This window comes from Mercenaria mercenaria, chromosome 4 (genome assembly GCF_021730395.1).
Source record: "Mercenaria mercenaria strain notata chromosome 4, MADL_Memer_1, whole genome shotgun sequence".
NCBI classification, from domain to species: Eukaryota; Metazoa; Mollusca; class Bivalvia; order Venerida; family Veneridae; genus Mercenaria; species Mercenaria mercenaria.
In genome coordinates, this window is record NC_069364.1 from 409,193 (window position 1) to 429,671 (window position 20,479).

At 37.3% G+C, this 20,479-nt stretch overlaps 1 protein-coding gene across 1 annotated transcript in view; it reads left to right on the forward strand.

The window, feature by feature from the left end:
• Positions 1–594: 594 nt before the first annotated feature.
• Positions 595–20,479, forward strand: part of LOC123550780 (DNA polymerase theta-like) — a 33,238-nt gene continuing 13,353 nt past the window's right edge. The window contains exons 1-17 of the mRNA XM_053539997.1: positions 595–772; positions 1,001–1,022; positions 1,202–2,246; positions 2,655–2,786; positions 3,246–3,400; positions 3,846–4,002; positions 4,660–4,777; positions 5,069–5,270; positions 6,684–6,849; positions 7,513–7,659; positions 10,518–10,730; positions 12,114–12,215; positions 12,507–12,725; positions 13,335–13,486; positions 14,489–14,807; positions 15,260–15,503; positions 15,802–16,037. Of these exons, the coding sequence (XP_053395972.1) occupies positions 669–772; positions 1,001–1,022; positions 1,202–2,246; positions 2,655–2,786; positions 3,246–3,400; positions 3,846–4,002; positions 4,660–4,777; positions 5,069–5,270; positions 6,684–6,849; positions 7,513–7,659; positions 10,518–10,730; positions 12,114–12,215; positions 12,507–12,725; positions 13,335–13,486; positions 14,489–14,807; positions 15,260–15,503; positions 15,802–16,037 (3,733 nt within the window). The 5' untranslated portion in view covers positions 595–668. The remainder of the gene's footprint in view (positions 773–1,000; positions 1,023–1,201; positions 2,247–2,654; positions 2,787–3,245; positions 3,401–3,845; positions 4,003–4,659; positions 4,778–5,068; positions 5,271–6,683; positions 6,850–7,512; positions 7,660–10,517; positions 10,731–12,113; positions 12,216–12,506; positions 12,726–13,334; positions 13,487–14,488; positions 14,808–15,259; positions 15,504–15,801; positions 16,038–20,479) is intronic.

Consider the following 20,479-nt stretch of genomic DNA (forward strand, 5'->3'; position numbering starts at 1 on the left):
TTTGTAGATATTCATCACTTTTTATAGTTAATTAAATGTCTGTTTTTGTCTCAAAGCCAGATAATATATGGAATGTCAGGAAAAATCCGAAAATTAAGAATAAAGTCTGAAAACTGTTATCTTGAAATGGTACTTTAATAAGGCCATGTATCCAAACACTTTGGAGACATATTTTCTGAATTAAAACAAAAGCAAAATGGCATTACTATTTACAAAATTTTATTCGAATCGCCTACGAATTGGAAGAGTTCACTAAACTTGAGTTATAAAGCTTTTTCTGTCAGATGATCGCATTTTTTGGTCAAATTTTACTACATGTATTTCATATAAGCTAAATTATTAAATTGTATATTTTTTATAATGTCACATAATACATAATTATATGACTTTGAAGAGGAGACAGTAAATAATTTTCTCCAAGACAGATACTGCTTTACATAAAACAAAAATTATATGCTGTGAGTATATGTGAAGCATGGGAAAAGTACAAATGAAAATCACCTTTTTTGCACATCCCTTGATTCAGAATTTAATTGAAATAAATATTTGTTTTTCATGCATTTTTAGTTCTTTTGTTGTTGTTTTTTTTTCAGAATGAACACTGAGGTGATGTGCATTTAATCTAGATACTTCTACTGAAGACATGATGGTATACAACTGTTGTTAGTATGAACTCCTCAAAAAATGTTGGCAGAAAAAGATTAGGACGTATACCCATAACTTCTGCCAAACCAGCATCTTCTTTGAATCGACCTTGCCAAATACCACAAAGGTGAGCACATTTAATCAATATCTTTGTAAAATTTGGGGCAAAAAGTTTATGAAGTTTCAAAAGTATTTTGCTTTAGAGGCAGACAATTAATTTCGAAAATTCATTCCAACTCGGACAGTAGAATTTCAAGAAGGAAATTCAAGGTTCTAAGATTAAACTGTATTTGTTTGTCCTGTCATGTGACAGCTCTTGTTTATCACCTTCATTTAAATATTTGTTTTTTTGCAGGACCAATGGAGACAAGAAAAATGTGAGTGACATATTTGCATCTTTGACTGTTCATATTGATTTCAAATGTGATTGTCTGTTAACTATGCTTTTCTTTTATTTTTAATTAGAAAAAATAATCTCTTTGCTATAAGATCAGCTGCTTTATTTTGAACAAATTAAAAACATCATAGATATTTATAAAAATATTTTTATGTTTAGATTTCAAGGTCAGATGAGAACCATCCAGTTGAACTTTCCTTCAGTTCTTCATTTGCACATGACCTTGACCTTGATGTTGACCTTATGTCAGCACTCGACAAAATGGAAACTGAATACGGAAGCAAAGTGAAAGGAGACAAAACTACTAAAACAGAGACACATACTGTAAATGCCAACATAGTCTCCAAACACAATGAGCAAAACCAGAGTAATATAACAAAGAAAACAACACATTTAGAATTTGGTAAAGGTGAGATAAAGACAGCAAGTTTGAGGAATGTCAAATACCAGTCTACACCAGCTAGAATCAGCAACAAAATAAATTTTGTAGATGTGCCAGTAGCCGAAAATTCCATCTCAAATTCTTTTCATGATCTATCATTTGCAAGCCCAATGGAAATATCAACTCCACAGATTTTTAAAGCAAAAAGATCAGTGTCGAGTAGTACAAGATCTTCAGCATCAAGAAAAGCAAACTTATCAGCTACAAAGAAGTCTGCTGAGAAAAATATAAAAGCAGTGTCTAAAATTAAAACTTCTACACCCCAGTTTACTCCACGTAGAAGTCTGAGAACAAATTCTGGTCAGAAGCGAAAGAATCAGTTGAAGAAAAAGCGCGTGTTAGATGGACTAGAGGACTCCCACACTGAAGGCAGTAAAGATGAAAATCCTAATAAAAGCGACTTTTTCAGGTCTTTGATGGTAGAAAATGTTAGTTTAGAAGAAACTAACATAGCTCAAAATGACAATGTAAAGAAAATAAAGCCAACAGAAAACCACCCCAAATTAAAAAGTTGGACAGATGAGCACAAAAATAAAGAAAATAAACAAATTCAAAATTCCAGTGGTTCAGTTACAGTAGGTGATACCAATGTTGCTGCAGGTAAAGATAAGGACTGTAAACAGGTGAATGCAAGAAACCAAAGTGAAAACAACACAGAAATAAATCTAGAGGACCTTCCTCACATACCAACAAGGGGAGGTAATACACATGATACCAGTAACTCTGCTTCAATGGTTGGAAAAACTGTGGAAATTCAGCCAGGTAAGTTGACACTTAAAATGTTTGAGTCCTTATAACCAGCTATGTATAGTAGAGATAACATTGAGTATTATCCTAACTAAAGTTGTCTGTATTAGAGTAACAATATCAGTTTAATTCTGTTTTCAACAGGTGTTCAGCAGGTGTTGTCAATAATTAAACGAGCATTCTTCATTTTCTAAGGACATAGATAATTCGCAAAGTTTACTTTAATTAAATCCAAACTATCATTTTGTCATGTTCACATAAATCATAATCGTATCCCAGGAGCAAACAGATTATACAAAGCAACATAAAGTAGAACTTGATGAAGTCCTTCCAGCTGTAGAAATTTAAGTTAGTAATTAATAATGCTTTGAATAACTCATAAAATAGCTGAAGATACACTATAGTAGTAGAGTTTGTTTTCAGATTTAGAGGCAGACCAGCTTGCCTTGTCATCATGGGGTCTTCCAGATCCAGTGTTAAAACAATACCATAGTCGACATATCATACATATGTTCCAGTGGCAGGCAGAATGTTTACTCATGGGAAATGTTCTAGGTATGATCTTAACTGAGACATTCCTCTCACCTTTTCGACTTTGTGATGGGAATGTTCTAGGTATTGTAGTTGAAGTTATTTTCTTTCACCAGTAGACTTAAGCATTAGTTCCACTAAGTTGTTCTACCTAAACATAGTGTCTAAGTTTTTCACATCCTCCATTTTTGTTTCATGAGAGGAAGTTGTCAAAAAAACTTAATACTAAATAAGTTAGCATTGATACCAAGACCTAAAACTTGATCACCCATTATATAACTGAAGAATAGTTCAAGATATAAAATGTCACAGAACACAAGCAAGGTGAGATATCTAAAGTCTTAAAGCAGCAGATTATTTTTTAAAAAATCTTGGAAGATATTTGTGATACCAGTACATGTATGTGAAAACATAAACTAATGAAGAAACATTCTATGAAACATTCTTGTTAACATATATTCTGTTTCTGTTTTTATTATCCAGGGGGAGGTAATCTTGTTTATTCAGCACCTACAAGTGCAGGGAAGACAATGGTTGCAGAGTTACTGGTCTTGAAGAGAGTGATGGAAACAAGAAAGAAAGCAATTATAATCCTGCCATTTGTTTCAGTCACTAGAGAGAAAATGTTCTATCTTCAGGTAAACTCAGAATGCTTTCTGTTTTTAAAGGTTACAAGTTGTTAATGCTTTGTCTTTGAAATTCTGCAAAATCAGTAAGATTTACAGTGATGAGGTCATTTTTTAACAATCAGAGATGTTAAGTGAACATGTATTTATTCTTTATATATTTAATATAAGAATGCATAGTCAGTCACTTATCATAATGATCAATGCTGAAATTTTAGAAACAGTTTTGTCTGTTTTCTAGAAATACTTTGTAGACATATTTTATTCTCTACATTTTGAAGTACTGAGAAGGTATTAATTAATTTGATTCCAATAAACCTGTAGAAAATTAATCTATGGAAATCTTTTATAACTTCCTATTTAAATGAACAGACAGGTTGGTATTACTTTTATTTTGCTTGGTTTCATTCCACTCTTCTAAACAGTCTTCTTTATGAATATTCCGTTTACATTGTAGGATTTATACCAAGATGCAGGTATACGTGTGAGCGGTTTCATGGGTCACTATGCCCCAGCCGGTGGCTTCAGCAGTATTGATGTTGCTGTGTGTACCATAGAGAAAGGCAACAGTTTAATTAACAGAATGTTAGAAGAAAACAAACTTGACCAACTAGGTACTAGTGTAGGGGAATTTTATTGCTGGACAATTGTCTTGGTTTTTCTTTCTTAAGTTTTGACCTTATCCCAATAGGCCTGTGCTGAACTGTAGAACACTCAGTAACATACAGTGTGGACTAGTGATTACAAGATTCATAATGGTATATAGTAATATGTTTTAACAAACTAATCAAGTTGGTGGAAGATGATGAAACGTGGCCTTGTTGTTCCTAACATGGTCCTACCAATGTTCACATAGGAGCCACCAGAACTAAACATTAAAAAATATTCAAAAACCACCTATAAAACTACTGATCTTACTGACCCTTTAGTCCTTTACCAAGATTGTTCAGATTCATCAAAAAGCATGGGTGGCAGGGGACATGGTAATTTTTTTCCCAAATTTATGCTGTAGAAATTTTTAAAATTTTGTCAGAAACTGCTTGCCTGATTTTGAAATGATTTCACACAATTGATTATTGGGTAACCTTCTAACAAGACATTTCATATTATTTTGATACATTAGTTTTCAAAATTATTTGGCATACTAGTAAATGTTTCTTGGATGACTGTCAAAATTGTTACCTGTTTGAGCAGTGGAACTCAGCTGAGCAATTATGGGCCATGATGACACTCCTGTGTGTGTTAGAACAATATTTTGTCTTGTCTTGTAGGAATTATAGTGATAGATGAGCTACATCTGATAGGGGACAGACATAGAGGTTACCTGCTAGAACTGTTGCTCACCAAGATATCATATATGTCACAGAAAGCTAAACAAAATACTCACAGGTATTGTTGCTGTTTGGTTGTTCAAATAATAAAAAATATGTAAATAGCTAGCCATTCTTATGAACTTAAAGTTTAATGAATCTGTACAATGTATTTGATATGGTAAGTTGTTAATATGTCTTACTTTATGTGCTTCATCTAAAGTTAAAAGTTACCATACTCATACTGGCTTATACTATTCGGACAACATTTAGGTCGGACAGAAGTTTGTTGTAAGCTACAATGGGACATAACATCATAAGCTGAAGGTCATTTTCAAAATATATAAGTTTTCTTTTTGTTTGATTTCAGTCAAACAAGTTTAAACATTCAAGTTGTTGGCATGAGTGCCACGCTGCCCAATTTGGACCTGCTGGCCCAGTGGTTGAATGCTGACCTGTACCGCACGGACTACCGACCAGTGCCTCTATCTGAGTGTGTCAAGATTGGTACAGCTTTATATGACTCGAGTATGAATCTCGTCAGGGACATTGATACTAAATATGCAGTCAAGGTACTTCCGTTTCACTACAGAAAAGAATGTCAAGTTGTTTTTATGCCCCCCGGCATCTACTGATGCGGGAGGCATATAGCGATTGTCCTGTCCGTCCGTCCGTACGAGGTTAACCAAATGGGACCGTTTCGTCTAGCATCAATATCCCTTACTAGAATGACTTGATACTAATGCAGATGTAACCTGTGACCATTCCTCATCTTCAGACATCACCTGACCTCAGTTTGACCTTGACCTCATTTTGGACTTGGGTTGCTTTATATGGGCCATCTCTTGGTTAACCAAATGGGACCGTTTCGTCTAGCATCAATACCCCTTACTAGAATGACTTGATACTAATGCAGTTGTAACCTGTGACCATTCCTCATCTTCAGACATCACCTGACCTCAGTTTGACCTTGACCTCATTTTGGACTTAGGTTGCTTTATATGGGCCATCTCTCGGTTAACCAAATGGGACCGTTTCGTCTAGCATCATTATCCCTTACTAGAATGACTTGATACTAATGCAGATGTAACCTGTGACCATTCCTCATCTTCAGACATCACCTGACCTCAGTATGACCTTGACCTCATTTTGGACTTGGGTTGCTTTATATGGGCCATCTCTTGGTTAACCAAATGGGACCGTTACGTCTAGCATCAATACCCCTTACTAGAATGACTTGATACTAATGCAGATGTAACCTGTGACCATTCCTCATCTTCAGACATCACCTGACCTCAGTTTGACCTTGAACTTGACCTCATTTTGGACTTGGATTGCTTTGTATCAACAAGGATGCCACCGGGGGCATCAAGCGTTTATTGAACGCAGCTTCTTGTTTCACTTAAACAGAACTGAAAATAAGGCAAGGCTTAGATCTATCTTGATTAGTGGGTGGTCTTTTAAACCCAGAAAGTGAAAATTAATCTAAAGTTTAACCTTTCCTCATCCCAAGGCAGTATGGTACAATACATTTAGACAACATTTGCCAAGCTTTATGTGTGTTTGAACAATTGGTACACTACAAATTTTAAAATGTTCAATCATGTTGTCAGTGTAAACTGAGGGGTCATGTCATTCATGCGGAAATTTCAAAGATAAAAGTATCACTATAAGTGTGGCTTTTGGCTGTTTTCTCATGAAACTAAGATCATTCTTGATAAAATTTTTAGATACATAGGTTTTAATTTTAAAAGTTGGTGCTAGTCAGAATTTAATAGTGGAAGCCTATGAAAAGATGATTGGTGGCCACTAACCTTTTGTAAAATACATTTTTCTAGCAAGGGGCAAGGACAGAACAGCAGACTCTTGTCTTGATTTGAATTTATGCACCAAATATGATGTTACAGCGGTTTACTCTACAATAAATGATAAATGAATTAAATGAAAGTTTTAACTAAACTGAAAATTTTTTCGCTGTAATATAGGGAGATGAGGACCATGTTGTTCCACTGTGTATTGAGACAATCAGGGATGGTCACTCTATATTGATCTTCTGTCCTACAAAGAATTGGTGTGAGAAACTCTCAGAAACTGTTGCTAGGGAACTCTACAATCTGCTTAGAAACCCTGAAGTTGCTGTTGCAGGAAAGGGTTAGTTTTAGATCAAGGAATCCTTTATTCTAACAATAGGATATAAATGCTTACATATTGTGTGTGACATTGCTATGTGTGTCAAATGCAGATAAGGGACTTGGCTGTTACTGAAATTAAAATCATATTTGCAATGTAAAAAAGCTCCTGTCAGTAGTATATACCTATAACACAAGGTCACTGTCCTTGAATCACTTGCCCCTCACTGCTGTAGGTTCTAACCCTTGATTTAGGGTGTAGAATTCTTTCATGTGAGGTAGCTATCCTGCTGGCTCATGGTTCTACCCAGGTGCCCACCCATGATGTAATAATGCCTTGAGGGGCATCAGGTGTCTTTCTACACCATCAAAAGCTAGAAAGTCACTAAATGACCTTTAGTTGTCTTGGTGTGATGTTAAACACAACCAAAAAAATAATAAAAGTTTATTTTCAAAGATTTTCTGAAAGATATTCTTCTTTTAATCTGCATTTCTGTTTACCTTTGGAATGAGATACTTTGTGTTATTATATTTTTGTAACTGGCGGGTCCCCAATGACCAGGCCATGTAAAGTTTCCAACAAAAGTATCTTGAACTTGTATTAATACTGATTCCAGTCTGTTTACTTCTTGTATGTTGATATAAAACCTTTAAGCCTTTATTCGTGCACTATGTGTTATTTCAGGATTTGTGAAAGCATCAGACTTGCTGGTTCTCCCACTTGACCAATCAGCACTTAGAGATATTATAGAACAGTTACGTCGTACTGCAGTAGGACTGGATTCAGTCCTCGGTAGAACGGTTCAATTTGGGGTAGCCTATCACCATGCAGGTAAAGTTTCCAAAATCGCAAAGTATTGTTATCCACACACATTTTTTAGCTCACCTGAGCCAAAGGCTCATGGTGAGCTTTTGTGACCGGTCAATGTCCGTCGTCCGTCATGCGGTGTCAGTCGTCCGTCGTGTGTCTGTCAACATTTTCTAACAAAATCTTCTTCTTAAAAACCACTGGGCAGAATTACACCAAACTTCACAGGAATGATTCTTGGTTGGTCCCCATTCAAAATTGTTAAAAGAATTTCATTCCATGCAGAACTCTGGTTGCCGAAAGGAAAAACTTTAAAAATCTTCTTGTCCAAACTGCAAGGCATAAAGCCTTGGTCCTCTATGAACTTTGTTCAAATTGTGCCCATGGGATGAAAAGAGGCCCCGCCCCGGAGGTCCCAAGTTTTACATAGACTTATATAGGAAAAAAACTTTAAAAATCTTCTTGTCTGAAACTACAAGACCTAGGCCTTTGATATTTTGTATGTAGCTTTGCCTTGTGGTCCTCTATGAAGATTGTTCAAATTGTGCCCCTGGGGTGAAAAGTGGCCCCACCCCGGGGGTCCCAAGTTTTACATAGACTTATATAGGAGAAAACTTTAAAAATCTTCTTGTCTGAAACTAAAAGGCCTAGGCTTTCGATATTTGGTATGTAGCATTGCCTAGCAGACCTCTAACAGAGTTGTTCAAATTATGCCCCTGGGCTAAAAAGAGTTATGTAGGAAAAAATTATCAGATCATATTACCTAGACTGTTTAATCATATTTACCTGATGTACCCAAGTGATTACGGGTCACCTTATTGTGACCTTGACCTACTGACCTACTTTCTTGTTTTTTAGCTCACCAGAGCCAAAGGCTCGGGGTGAGCTATTCTGATCACTCACCGTCAGGCGTCCGTCGTCCGTAAACTTTTACTTTAAACGACATCTTCTCATAAACCGCTAGGCCAATTTCATCAGGAATGTTCCTTGGGTGAAGCTCTACAAAAATTGTTCAAAGAATTGAATTCCATGCAGAACTCTGGTTGCCATGGCAACCGAAAGGAAAAACTTTTAAAATCTTCTTCTCAAAAACCAGAAGACCTAGCTTAGATATTTGGTTTGAAGCATTGCCTAGTGGACCTCTACCAAGTTTATTCAAATCATGACCCCGGGGTCAAAATTGACCCCGCCCCAGGGGTCACTTGATTTTACATAGATTTCTATAGGAAAATCTTCAAAAAAATTTAAAAAATAAACCAGAAGGCCTAGACCTTAGATATTTGACATGTAGCATTGCCTAGTGGACCTCTACAAAATTTGTTCAAATCATGACCCCCGGGGTCAAAATTGACACCGCCCCAGGGGTCACTTGATTTTACATAGGAAAATCTTCAAAAAATTTCTAAAAATATACCAGAAGGCCTAGAGCTTAGATATTTCACATGTAGCATTGCCAGTGGACCTCTACAAAATTTGTTCAAATCGTGACCCCCCCCCCCCCCCCCCCCCCCCCCCCCCATGGGGTTACTTGATTGTACATAGAAAAATCTTCAAAATTTTTCTTAAAATAAACCAGAGGGCCTAGAGCTTAGATATTTGACATGTAGCATTGCCTAGTGGACCTCTACAAAATTTATTCAAACCATTACCCCCGGGATCAAAATTGACCTTGCCCCAGGGGTCACTTGATTTTACATAGGAAAATCTTCAAAAATTTTCTAAAAATAAACCAGAAGGCCTAGAGCTTAGATATTTCACATGTAGCATTGCCTAATGGACCTCTACAAATTTGTTCAAATCATGGTCCCCGGGGTCAAAATTGACCCCGCCCCAGGGGTCACTTGATTTTACATAGGAAAATCTTCAAAAAATTTCTAAAAATAAACCAGAAGGCCTAGATCTTAGATATTTCACATGTAGCATTGCCTAGTAGACTTCTACAAAATTTATTCAAGTCATGACCCCCGGGGTCAAATTGACCCTGCCCGATGGGGTTACTTGATTGTACATAGAAAAATCTTCAAAATTCTCTAAAAATAAACCAGAAGGCCTAGAGCTTAGATATTTGACGTGTAGCATTGCCTAGTGGACTTCTACAAAATTTGTTCAATCTTGCCCCCCCCCCCCCCCCCCAGGGTCAAATTGACCCAGCCCCAGGTGTTACTTGATTGTACATAGGGAAATCTTCATAAATTTGCTAAAAATAAACCAGAAGGCCTAGATCTTAGATATTTGATATGTAACATTGCCTAGTAGACTTCTACAAACTTTGTTCAAATCATGACCCCCGGGGAAAATTGGCCTCGCCCCAGGGGTTACTTGATTGTACATCGGAAAAGCTTCCAAAAAATTTCTAAAAATCATCAGTTTGACATTTGAAACATGTAGCTCATATTACTCAGGTGAGCGATCCAGGGTCATCATGACCCTCTGGTTAAGATACAGCCTGGAAATTTGGATGACATGCACAGTTTTGCATACCGATCTTAAAACTGACTTTCAGTGACCATGAATTTGACCTACTGACCTACTTTCTAATAGTTTAGCATCAGTTTGCCATTTGAAACATGCGACTCCTATTACTCAGGTGAGCGATTCAGGGTCATCATGACCCTCTTGTTTTCAATTTTTGCTACAAATTGATTTATTATATACAAGTCTTTCTTACTATAATTTGCACAGTTGAAGGACATTCTGATGACAAAAATGTAATAAGTATACGAAAAAAGCATGTATAATAAGTCAGTAAATGTGTGTTCTCCATACACAATGACACTAAAGAGGTACATTCTGCTTCTGAGTGATACTGCCAAATGTTAAATATTTTGGCCAGTACTGTTTGCTTTCAAGCTTTTTATAAAAAATAAAATATTCCTGTCTAGGTTTAACATTTGATGAGAGAGATATTATTGAAGGGGCATTTAGGCAGGGTATACTGAAAGTTCTGATTGCTACATCTACATTATCTTCTGGTGTGAACCTCCCAGCTCGGAGAGTTCTGATACGTACACCCGTGTTCCATGGACAACTGATTGACTTTCTTACATACAAACAGATGATTGGTCGGGCTGGCAGGAAGGGCGTCGACACAGCTGGTTTGTAGTTTATTCATAAGATCATAAGATATTTAGCTAAACTGAGCCACGGCTTTTAGAACCAAGCAGTATTGAGTGGAAGGAGCTTGCTGCAGTCTTTTCTACAATGTCATGTACTTTATGGATGTTAACCTTTACCCTGCTAAATTTCTGTAATGAACTTGTCCATTTTTCAGTTTGGACAGTACCATTAACTGTTAAAAGGGGTGCTTACCAAAGAGATACTAACTGGATGGCGAACAGTACAGATCATGATCAGACTGCATGGATGTGCAGGCTGATCATAATCTACACTGATCGCAAAAGAAGAATCAATCGTGTCTGGCATGATAAGGGTTAGAAGTGTCTGTTTATTTACTGATACATTGTTAAAACTGTTGTAAGGTCGAGGAAAATGAGAGTTTCAAAACAATTTTAAAATCTTACTTCAAGGATTTTTTTTTTTCAAGCAAATATAGTAAAAATTTTACTGACATGTTTGAAGTATATTTATGTCTCCCACCACATAGTGGTGTGGGAGACATATTGATTTACTCCTGTCTGTGTGTCTGTCACAAAGCTTGTCCGCACTTAAGTCGAACATTTCTCATCCGATCTTCACCAAACTTGAACAAAATGTGTGTGCCAATAAGTCCTCGGCCAAGTTCGATAACTAGCCAAATCGGCCCAGGCACTTCGGAATTATGGCCCTTGAATTACCAAAAAACGCTCAGATTTTAGGCGCATTCTTGGAGCCAAAAGGACCCCTATACTACTCATAAGTAGTATAGGGGTCCTTTTGGCTCAAGGAATGTGCATGCAATCTGAGTAGTGTAGGAGTCCTTTTGGCTTGATGATTGTGCATGCGCTCTAGTAGGGCAAGTTCGATAATGAGCCAAATCAGTCCAGGCACTTCAGAGTTATGGCCCTTGAATTACCGAAAATCGGCCTTTTTACTCTTGTCCGTGCTCTAAGTCGAACATTTCTCATCCAATCATCACCAAACTTGAACAAAATGTGTTTGACCATAAGTCCTCGGCCAAGTTCGGTAACTAGCCAAATCGGCCCATGCACTTTGGAATTATGGCCATTGAATTACCGAAAATCGGCCTTTTTACTCTCGTCTGCGCTCTAAGTCCAACATTTCTCATCCAATCTTCACCTAACTTGAACCAAATGTTTTTGACCATAACTCCTTGGCCAGGTTCATCAACTAGCCAAATCGCCTGATGGACTCCAGAATTATGACCCTTGAATTACCCAAAATCGGCCTTTTTACTCTTCAAAGGTATATTTGTAGTGAGTAAACAGTATATAAAGTCTGATTTGCTATTTAGATGATTAGGCAGTTGTGGGAGACATGCGCTTTTCTCAAAAGCAACTCTAGTTTCTATTGATTTACAGGGGAGAGTATTCTGTTATGCAAACCCAGTGAACGACCGAAAGCTGAGAAACTGGTGAAAGGGGCACTGCCCGCTGTACAGAGTACCCTTGTCAGAAGTGAAGGTATCTGTAATCTTTTACTATGAGAAATTGTCTTTTCTTTATTCTTTCATGGATATTGAAACCCAGTGTACAAGTTAAGAAGTGTGCTATAGCTATATTGATTTGGTTATATTCAGGTGTACTTTATAACCTTTACAAAGACAGAACAGTCTAGCATTGAATACAGTATACATGTATATTTGTGTTTCTTCATCTTTTAACAGAAGAATGTTTTCTGTTCCCTTTTTACAACTATATGTTAAACAGACAATATTGAAGCTAAACACAGTGAATGAAAGTTATTTTTTTCAGGTGAGCCCCTAAGTTCTAGTATGAAGCGTGCTATACTAGAGGTGGTAGTGAGTGGTGTGGCTATGTCCCCGGCTGAGGTGTCATGCTATGCGTCCTGCACCCTGCTGGCGGCCTCCCTAACCAAGGAGGAGGATCAGACCAAGGACCTCATACAGCAGTGTGTACAGTTCCTACAGGAAAATGAGTTTGTTTGTACTCAGAAAATCAAGGGACCTGAGGGTAATTTTCTTATTAAGAAAAATAGGTTATGGTAGATGTATCTTTACCTCAAAATACTTTAATAAGTACTGTTACAGTAGCAAAATTTTGAAATTATTAACTGGAGGACATTTGAGCCATTGATACTGTGTCCAGTCCATATATTCTAAACCATTTGAAGGATGTTTGTAAGGTTGGGAATATTCCACCCATCAAGATGATATGCAGTTCCCATGATCCAGTTGTGCTAGCCCAAGGTCAAGATCGCCATTGAAGGTCAAACATTTTAGCATTCTGATTTCTTATACCAGTTTGTCATTGCTTAAACCCTCTACCATACACTAGTAGGCAGGTCACAACTATGGCAACCTCTGTTCTTTACTCCTTAAAGTCATCTATGGAATATATTTTCCCTAAATATTGAGTTCATGGAAGTAATAAATACATATTCAACAGGGGATACCAGTTCTATGAACATGCTTCAGCAGCTTGTTTAAAATTACTTTGGGCTGTATTTTTGACATACTTTGCTTACCTTGCATATTACAGGTGTAGAGAGAGAGAGAGATTTGTACCAACCCAGTTAGACACAGCTATACTGACATTCTCTGTATATTCTGTATATTACAGGTGTAGAGAGTGAGAGATTTGTACCAACCCAGTTAGGTGCAGCTGTACTGGCATCCTCTATATCACCTGATGAAGGACTGGTGGTATTCTCGGAGCTGCAGCGAGCAAGACAATGTTTTGTTCTAGAAAATGAACTTCATATTATATATCAGGCAAGAAAATTTTGTTAACATACATTTCATTATCAGCAAAAGAGGTTCATATAAATTTATGTATCAGAGCTTTATATTCTTTATCATGCAAGTAAACTGTTTTAACATATATGTCGTATTTCATCTATTAAATTGCCTGACCAGTTAGCTCAGTAGAGAAAGGGCCAAGCTATGAATCAAGAGTTTTTGAGTTAGATCTCCATGCTAGACCTACTTTCTTCGAGAATATTTGACATAAGACAATATGTCTGAAGTTGTTCATCTTAAATCTCTAATTCATGTTGGGTAGTTGTTAGTTACATGTGGAGAAAAAGTCAGCACCTGGTATATAATACAGGAACACTGGATTGGTTTATTGATCACCATTAAAATAGCTTGAAATTTTTGTCAAACCCATCAAACAAACATCTGTTAAATGTTTTAAGATATTTTGTCACGAAATGACAAGCAGTTGAAACAAGGAAAATTATTTTATCTGGAAATTACCTTGTATATCTCTTTCACTGTCAAACAAACAAAAAAGACAGAATAAAATAATTGGTAATTGTTGCAAAAGAGGTTGTTACTTGTTGCCTGTCAGTTTCTCTTTTCATAGTTCTGGAAATACCAAGTGTTTGTATTTATTGTACTTATGAATTGTTGCGGGGCCTCTGTGGCCGAGTGGTTAAGGTCGCTGACTTCAAATCACTTGCCCCTCATCGATGTGGGTTCGAGCCTCACTCGGGGCATCGAATTCTTCATGTGAGGGAGCCATCCAGCTGGCTTACGGAAGGTCGGTGGTTCTACCCAGGTGCCCGCTCGTGATGAAATAATGTACGGAGGGGCACCTGGGGTCTTCCTCCACCATCAAAAGCTGGAAAGTCACCATATGACCTATAATTGTGTCGGTGCAACGTTAAACCCAACAAAAAAAAATAATTATGAATTGTTGCAAATATCTTTTGTTTAAATACAGTTTGAATCCAGTTTGACATTTAGCATGTTTCCTATTTTCCTGTCTAGGTGACACCTATTTATGCCCAGATAGATTCTATAGACTGGTACCAGTATTTCAGTATCTGGGAAACTCTGACAATTGGAATGAGAAAAGTAGCAGAATTAGTTGGCATACAGGAGTCATTCCTGGCTAAAGCTGTTCGAGGTCGTATTCTCACCAAGACATCGGCACAGTTGAAGCTTCTGGCAATACATAAGAGGTTCTACACGGCGTTGGTGCTCCATGATTTAGTGCAGGAAACCCCACTGAATGTGGTTGCTAGGAAGTACAACTGTAACAAAGGACAACTACAGTCACTGCAACAATCTGCTGCTACATTTGCAGGTATCAGTAGTGTTGCTATGCAACCGTGAAGCGGGGGACAGTTCTGACAGTAAACATTATGGAATTTTAAAAACTGAAGAAGTTGACTCTTAAAATACTTTGATTTTTACTGGTAGTTATTTCTTGTTTCCTTCCAATGATTGGCCCTTTACTTCATTATTCAGATGCAGACAGGACCTGTATAAAGACCACATTTGAGAGAGCCATAAGTTGTCTTTAGCAGCCAAAATTGTTCCTCAGCATTCAAATTGGTCTGTAGCAACTGCAAATGGTCTTTAGCAGCTGAAAATGGTCTTTAACAAAACATTTTACTAGGCAAACCTTATTGTAAATAGGTTTAAACTGATTTCATAGTGACTTGATTACCTATTCTGTAGATATAAATAAATTACAGAGAGAGCAGTTGACTACTGATGTAGCTATAATAGCCAACCTACTTGTGATTATTTCAGGTATGGTAACAGTGTTCTGTGCCAGACTTGGTTGGTCAAATCTTGAGTTGATACTGTCTCAGTTCCAGAACCGTCTTACCTTTGGAGTACAGAGAGAACTTTGTGATCTGGTTCGAATATCAGCTCTTAATGGTCAGAGGGCCAGAGTGATGTACAATGGAGGATATCAGACAGTCGCTGCCCTTGCCAGTGCCCACCCAGCTGACGTTGAGGCATTGCTAAAAAATTCAGCTCCATTTCAAAGGTCGAGTCATGCCTCTTAAAGAATAATATTATTTCTCATTTGCATATATTGCTCTTTATTCAATGGGACATTATCTTTTCCATAAAATGGTATAATGAGTATTTCTACCTCTTTTTAAGACTTTAATCTATGTTATTAGTTCATTTAACTTTATAGAGCTTTTGCCTCTTATCAGCTTTTTATCAGCCAGATATAGTAAGTAAAATAAAGTTGTAAATTTCCCTGTAGTATCTGTAGATTGATAAAAATTAGATTATAGTTTGAAAGTTTCTTGACCATTTTGAGTTCCTTGTAACAGTAACAAGAAACAAGACACAGAGAGTGAATGGGAGGCAGAACAGAGACGGAAGACTCGCTGTATTTTCCTGACAGGACGTAAAGGTGTAACAGAGTATGAGGCTGCCCTAGCTGTCATCACTGAGGCCAAGTCTATCATACAGGAGGAGCTAGGTGGTCTGGGTATCCAGTGGAAGGAAGGAGAGAGTGAACCTCCTCCTGCTTTAAAATCTCCTGTTCTTTTGAGTCCACTGGCAGGTATGTGATTTTAAAGTTTAATGGAGGGTCATCTGCAAGTAAGGTGTAGTGCTTATTCTAAAGGAGGGCAATCTAGATCTAGAGTTAGTTATTTGAATACCAGACTCATTTTTTTTTCAGAATTGTGGTCAGTCTTCTTTATAGGTTTTGAATTTTTAACTGTTTCTATTTACATTTGGAAAAGATTATGATTGCTATCACTCTGCAGAAGCTTATTTTTTTCAGTAGCAAGAGCATAGATCTTTTGATCATGAATTTGATCCCTGGGTGAGGTGTATGTTCTCCATGACAACTTGATTAAAGACATCATGTTTGAAGTCATTTCGTCCTCCACCTCTGATTCATGTTGAAAAACCGCCTCGGTAGCCTAGTGTTAGAGTGTCCGCTTCGAGTGCGGGAGGTCGTGGGTTTGATCCCTGGCCGCGTCATAAAAAATGGTACTAGCAGCTTCCTCGCTTGGCGCTCAGCATTAAGAGGGTAGTGCTAGGACTGGTAAGCCCGGTGTCAGTATAATGTGACTGGGTGGGGTATCATGTCACATGTCTACGGTGTGATATTCCAGTGAGGCAGCACTATAAAGTTGGGCATTGTACTCACTGCTACAAGTAGACACTGTCGTTATATGACTGAAAAAATGTTGAAAAAGACGTTAAACCCGAACACACACACACCCATGTTGAGAAGTTGTCAGTTACTTTTGGAGAATGGGTTAGTACTGGTACAGAATCCAGGAACACTGGTTATTTTAGCTCATTGTTATATAACAAAAATACTGTTGATAAATGGCACTTAACCCAAAACAAAACGAAAAGAACCAGATTAGAATTAAGGAAGAATGTTTTCTTTTGAAATTAGAATGAGTCACATCAATGCATATGATTTCTGCACAGTCTTTTTAGCTCATCAGATTTTTTGAAAAAAAATGATGAGTTATTGTCATCACTTGATTGGCGTCGGGGTCGGCATTGCCTGGTTAAGTTTTATGTTTAGTCAGCTTTTCTCCTAAACTATCAAAGCTATTGCTTTGAAACTTGGAACACTTGTTCACCATCATAAGCTGACCCTGTACAGCAAGAAACATAACTTCATCCTGCATTTTGCAAGATTTATGGCCCCTTTTGTACTTAGAAAATATCAGATTTCTTGGTTAAGTTTTATGTTTAGGTCAACTTTTCTCCTAAACTATCAAAGCTATTGCTTTGAAACTTGCAACAGTTGTTCACCATCATAAGCTGACCCTGTACATCAAGAAACATAACTCCATCCTGCTTTTTGCAAGAATTATTGCCCCTTTTGGACTTAGAAAATCAGTTTTCTTGGTTAAGTTTTATGTTTAGGTCAGCTTTTCTCCTAAACTATCAAAGCTATTGCTTTAAAACTTGCAACACTTGTTCACCATCATAAGCTGACCCTGTACAGCAAGAAACATAACTCCATCCTGCTTTATGCAAGATTTATGGCCCCTTTTGAACTTAGAAAATATCAGATTTCTTGGTTAAGTTTTATGTTTAGGTCAACTTTTTCTCTTAAACTATCAAAGCTATTGCTTTGAAACTTACAACACTTGTTCACCATCATAAGCTGACCCTGTACATCAAGAAACATAACTCCATCCTGCTTTTTAGCTCACCTGTCACATAGTGACAAGGTGAGCTTTTGTGATCACCCTTCGTCCGTCGTCCGTTGTCAGTCCGTCCGTCCGTCCGTGCGTCAACAATTCCTTGTCTGCACGATAGTGGTTTCATTTATGATTTTATTTTAACCAAACTTGCACACAACTTGTATCACCATAAGGTCACGGTTCCTTTCTTGAACTGGCCAGATCCCATTATGGGTTCCAGAGTTATGGCCCCTGAAAGGGCCAAAATTAGCTATTTTGACCATGTCTGCACAATAGCAGCTTTATTTATGATTTGATTTTTACCAAACTGGCACACAACTTGTATCACCACGAGATCTTGGTTCCTTTCTTGAACTGGCCAGATTCCATTATGGGTTCCAGAGTTATGGCCCCTTAAAGGGCCAGAATTAGCTATTTTGACCTTGTCTGCACAATAGCAGCTTCATTTATGATTTGAATTTAACCAAACTTGCACACAACTTGTATCACCATAAAATCTTGGTTCCTTTCTTGAACTGGCGAGATTCCTTTATGGGTTCCAGAGTGATGGCCCCTGAAAGGGCCAAAATTAGCTATTTTGACCTTGTCTGCACAATAGCAGCTTCATTTATGATTTGAATTTAATCAAACTTGCACAAAACTTATGTCAGCATAAGATCTCGGTTCCTTTCTTGATCCGGCCAGATCCCACAATGGGTTCCAGAGTTATGGCCCCTTAAAGGGCCAAAATTAGCTATTTTGACCTTGTCTGCACAATAGCAGCTTCATTTATGATTTGATTTTAACCAGACTTGCACACAACTTGTATCACCATGAGATCTTGCTTCCTTTCTTGAACTGGCCCGATTCCATCATGGGTTCCAGAGTTATGGCCCCTTAAAGGTCCAAAATTGGCTATTTTGGCTTTTGCAGCCATATAGAGACTTCATTTATGGTTTTATTTGATACAAACTTCCAAAATATCTTCAACAACAATAAATCTTGGATTCCATGACAAATCAGATCCAATCATAGGTTCCAGAGTTATTTTATATCTGATTACCTCCCCTGATTGTAATCAAAATGGATTTATTTTAAGACTCTAGAATTAAAAAGACAATAAACACCTTTAACGATACTACTGAGTTTAATTTACCTAACATCAACATTGGCACCAACAATCAGACAGTAAGACAATCCTTAGTATTAGTAAGTGGCAGATATGGCCGTGTGAAATGATATGCTGGATAATGTTTCGTAAATTGTAAACCCCAGGCTATATCAAAATTGTAAAAACCGACGTCGAGCAAGCAAGCATATGTATTATTTCACCTCTTCAAGATTCCAGGTTTTAATGGAAACATTTTAATCATGACACTAGGAATTACGCTAGATTGTTTCTATTTACGGGCAAAACCTAGTTCACAACCATACGAACCGTGTCATAAAACCAAATTACGTTAGAAACACATTTTACCATACCGCGGACGCATAAAATTACAGTCAATGGGTAATAACAAAACTTCACCACGATATCACCTGTACATTATATAATATTAGTTTCACAGACAACAGATCGATCGCAGATCGATCAGAACCGTCCACAGGGTGCAAGTGCAAGTGGACGATTCCTCATGGTCATGGATTTATTAAACAGTCAATCGCTGATTGACAAGAACCGGCCACACGGTTCCTCATGAACATGGAACTTAAACTCATTATACAGTCAAGATAACTACATACACAGTCAATCGCTGATTGACTAGAATAACTACATACACAGTCAATCGCTGATTGACTAGAATAACTACATACACTATCAATCGCTGATTGAATAACCACATACACAGTCAATCGCTGATTGACTAGAATAACTACATACACAGTCAATCGCTGAACTTACATTTACCATAACCTATTTATACTGATGCCATATACAGTAAACCGACATACCGACACGATGACGAGTACGTCAACCTCGTAACACGATTGAAAATACTTGTAATGATATATAAGCAAGTGAATAACGGCATTGGGCTACCCAAGATCTGTGTCCTGAAAGGAGCACCTTAAGTGAAGTCCAAAGCCGCAACTCACCTAATGAAAATTTATACTAATGTTTTTATCAAACGACCAAACCACACTTGCCTGCTCGAGTAAAAATTATCACACGACTAGATGTATAATTAAGAATTACATCATATGATTTACAAAATTTACACAGTAAAATTAATTAATCTCATGGTTTTCAAAATATACGTTTACAGAAATATACAAAATTGATACAGTTCATACACTTCAAGCACCTGTATAGCTTGAACTAACAGTTTATATTTTCCACCGATATATAGTCCAAACCAACACTTCAGTGACATATGTTTCAAGCACCATTTGGATCCATAGTTCATATTTGTCTAAGACATAAACTAAACCATCAGTTAAAATTTCACTCTTTTAGTCTTGATCGACAGTTCATAGAGTTGAAGCACATTATCTCGACCAAACGCACAGTTCATACTTCAAGCACATAATAATGACCCACAGATAATATATTTGAAGCAAGTACACCTTTAAACTGGATTGTCTGAATGCTACGTATGAAGTTAACGAAAGTAGACTGCAAAACGTCACTTGTTTGCCGTCACACCATTATCATATGCAAGTCAGTTACAATTTGCAGGAGTATCTGTTCCCGAATTGGAGTATCTGTTCCCGAAAGAAATCCTGACAATGATGTTGATTTAGGTGTAGCTACTTTACAACTGTCTATAAATGGTGCCATCTCAATTCATCATACCGTACAGTCTGCAATGTAAATTAACTTCGGCAGAACACATTGTTA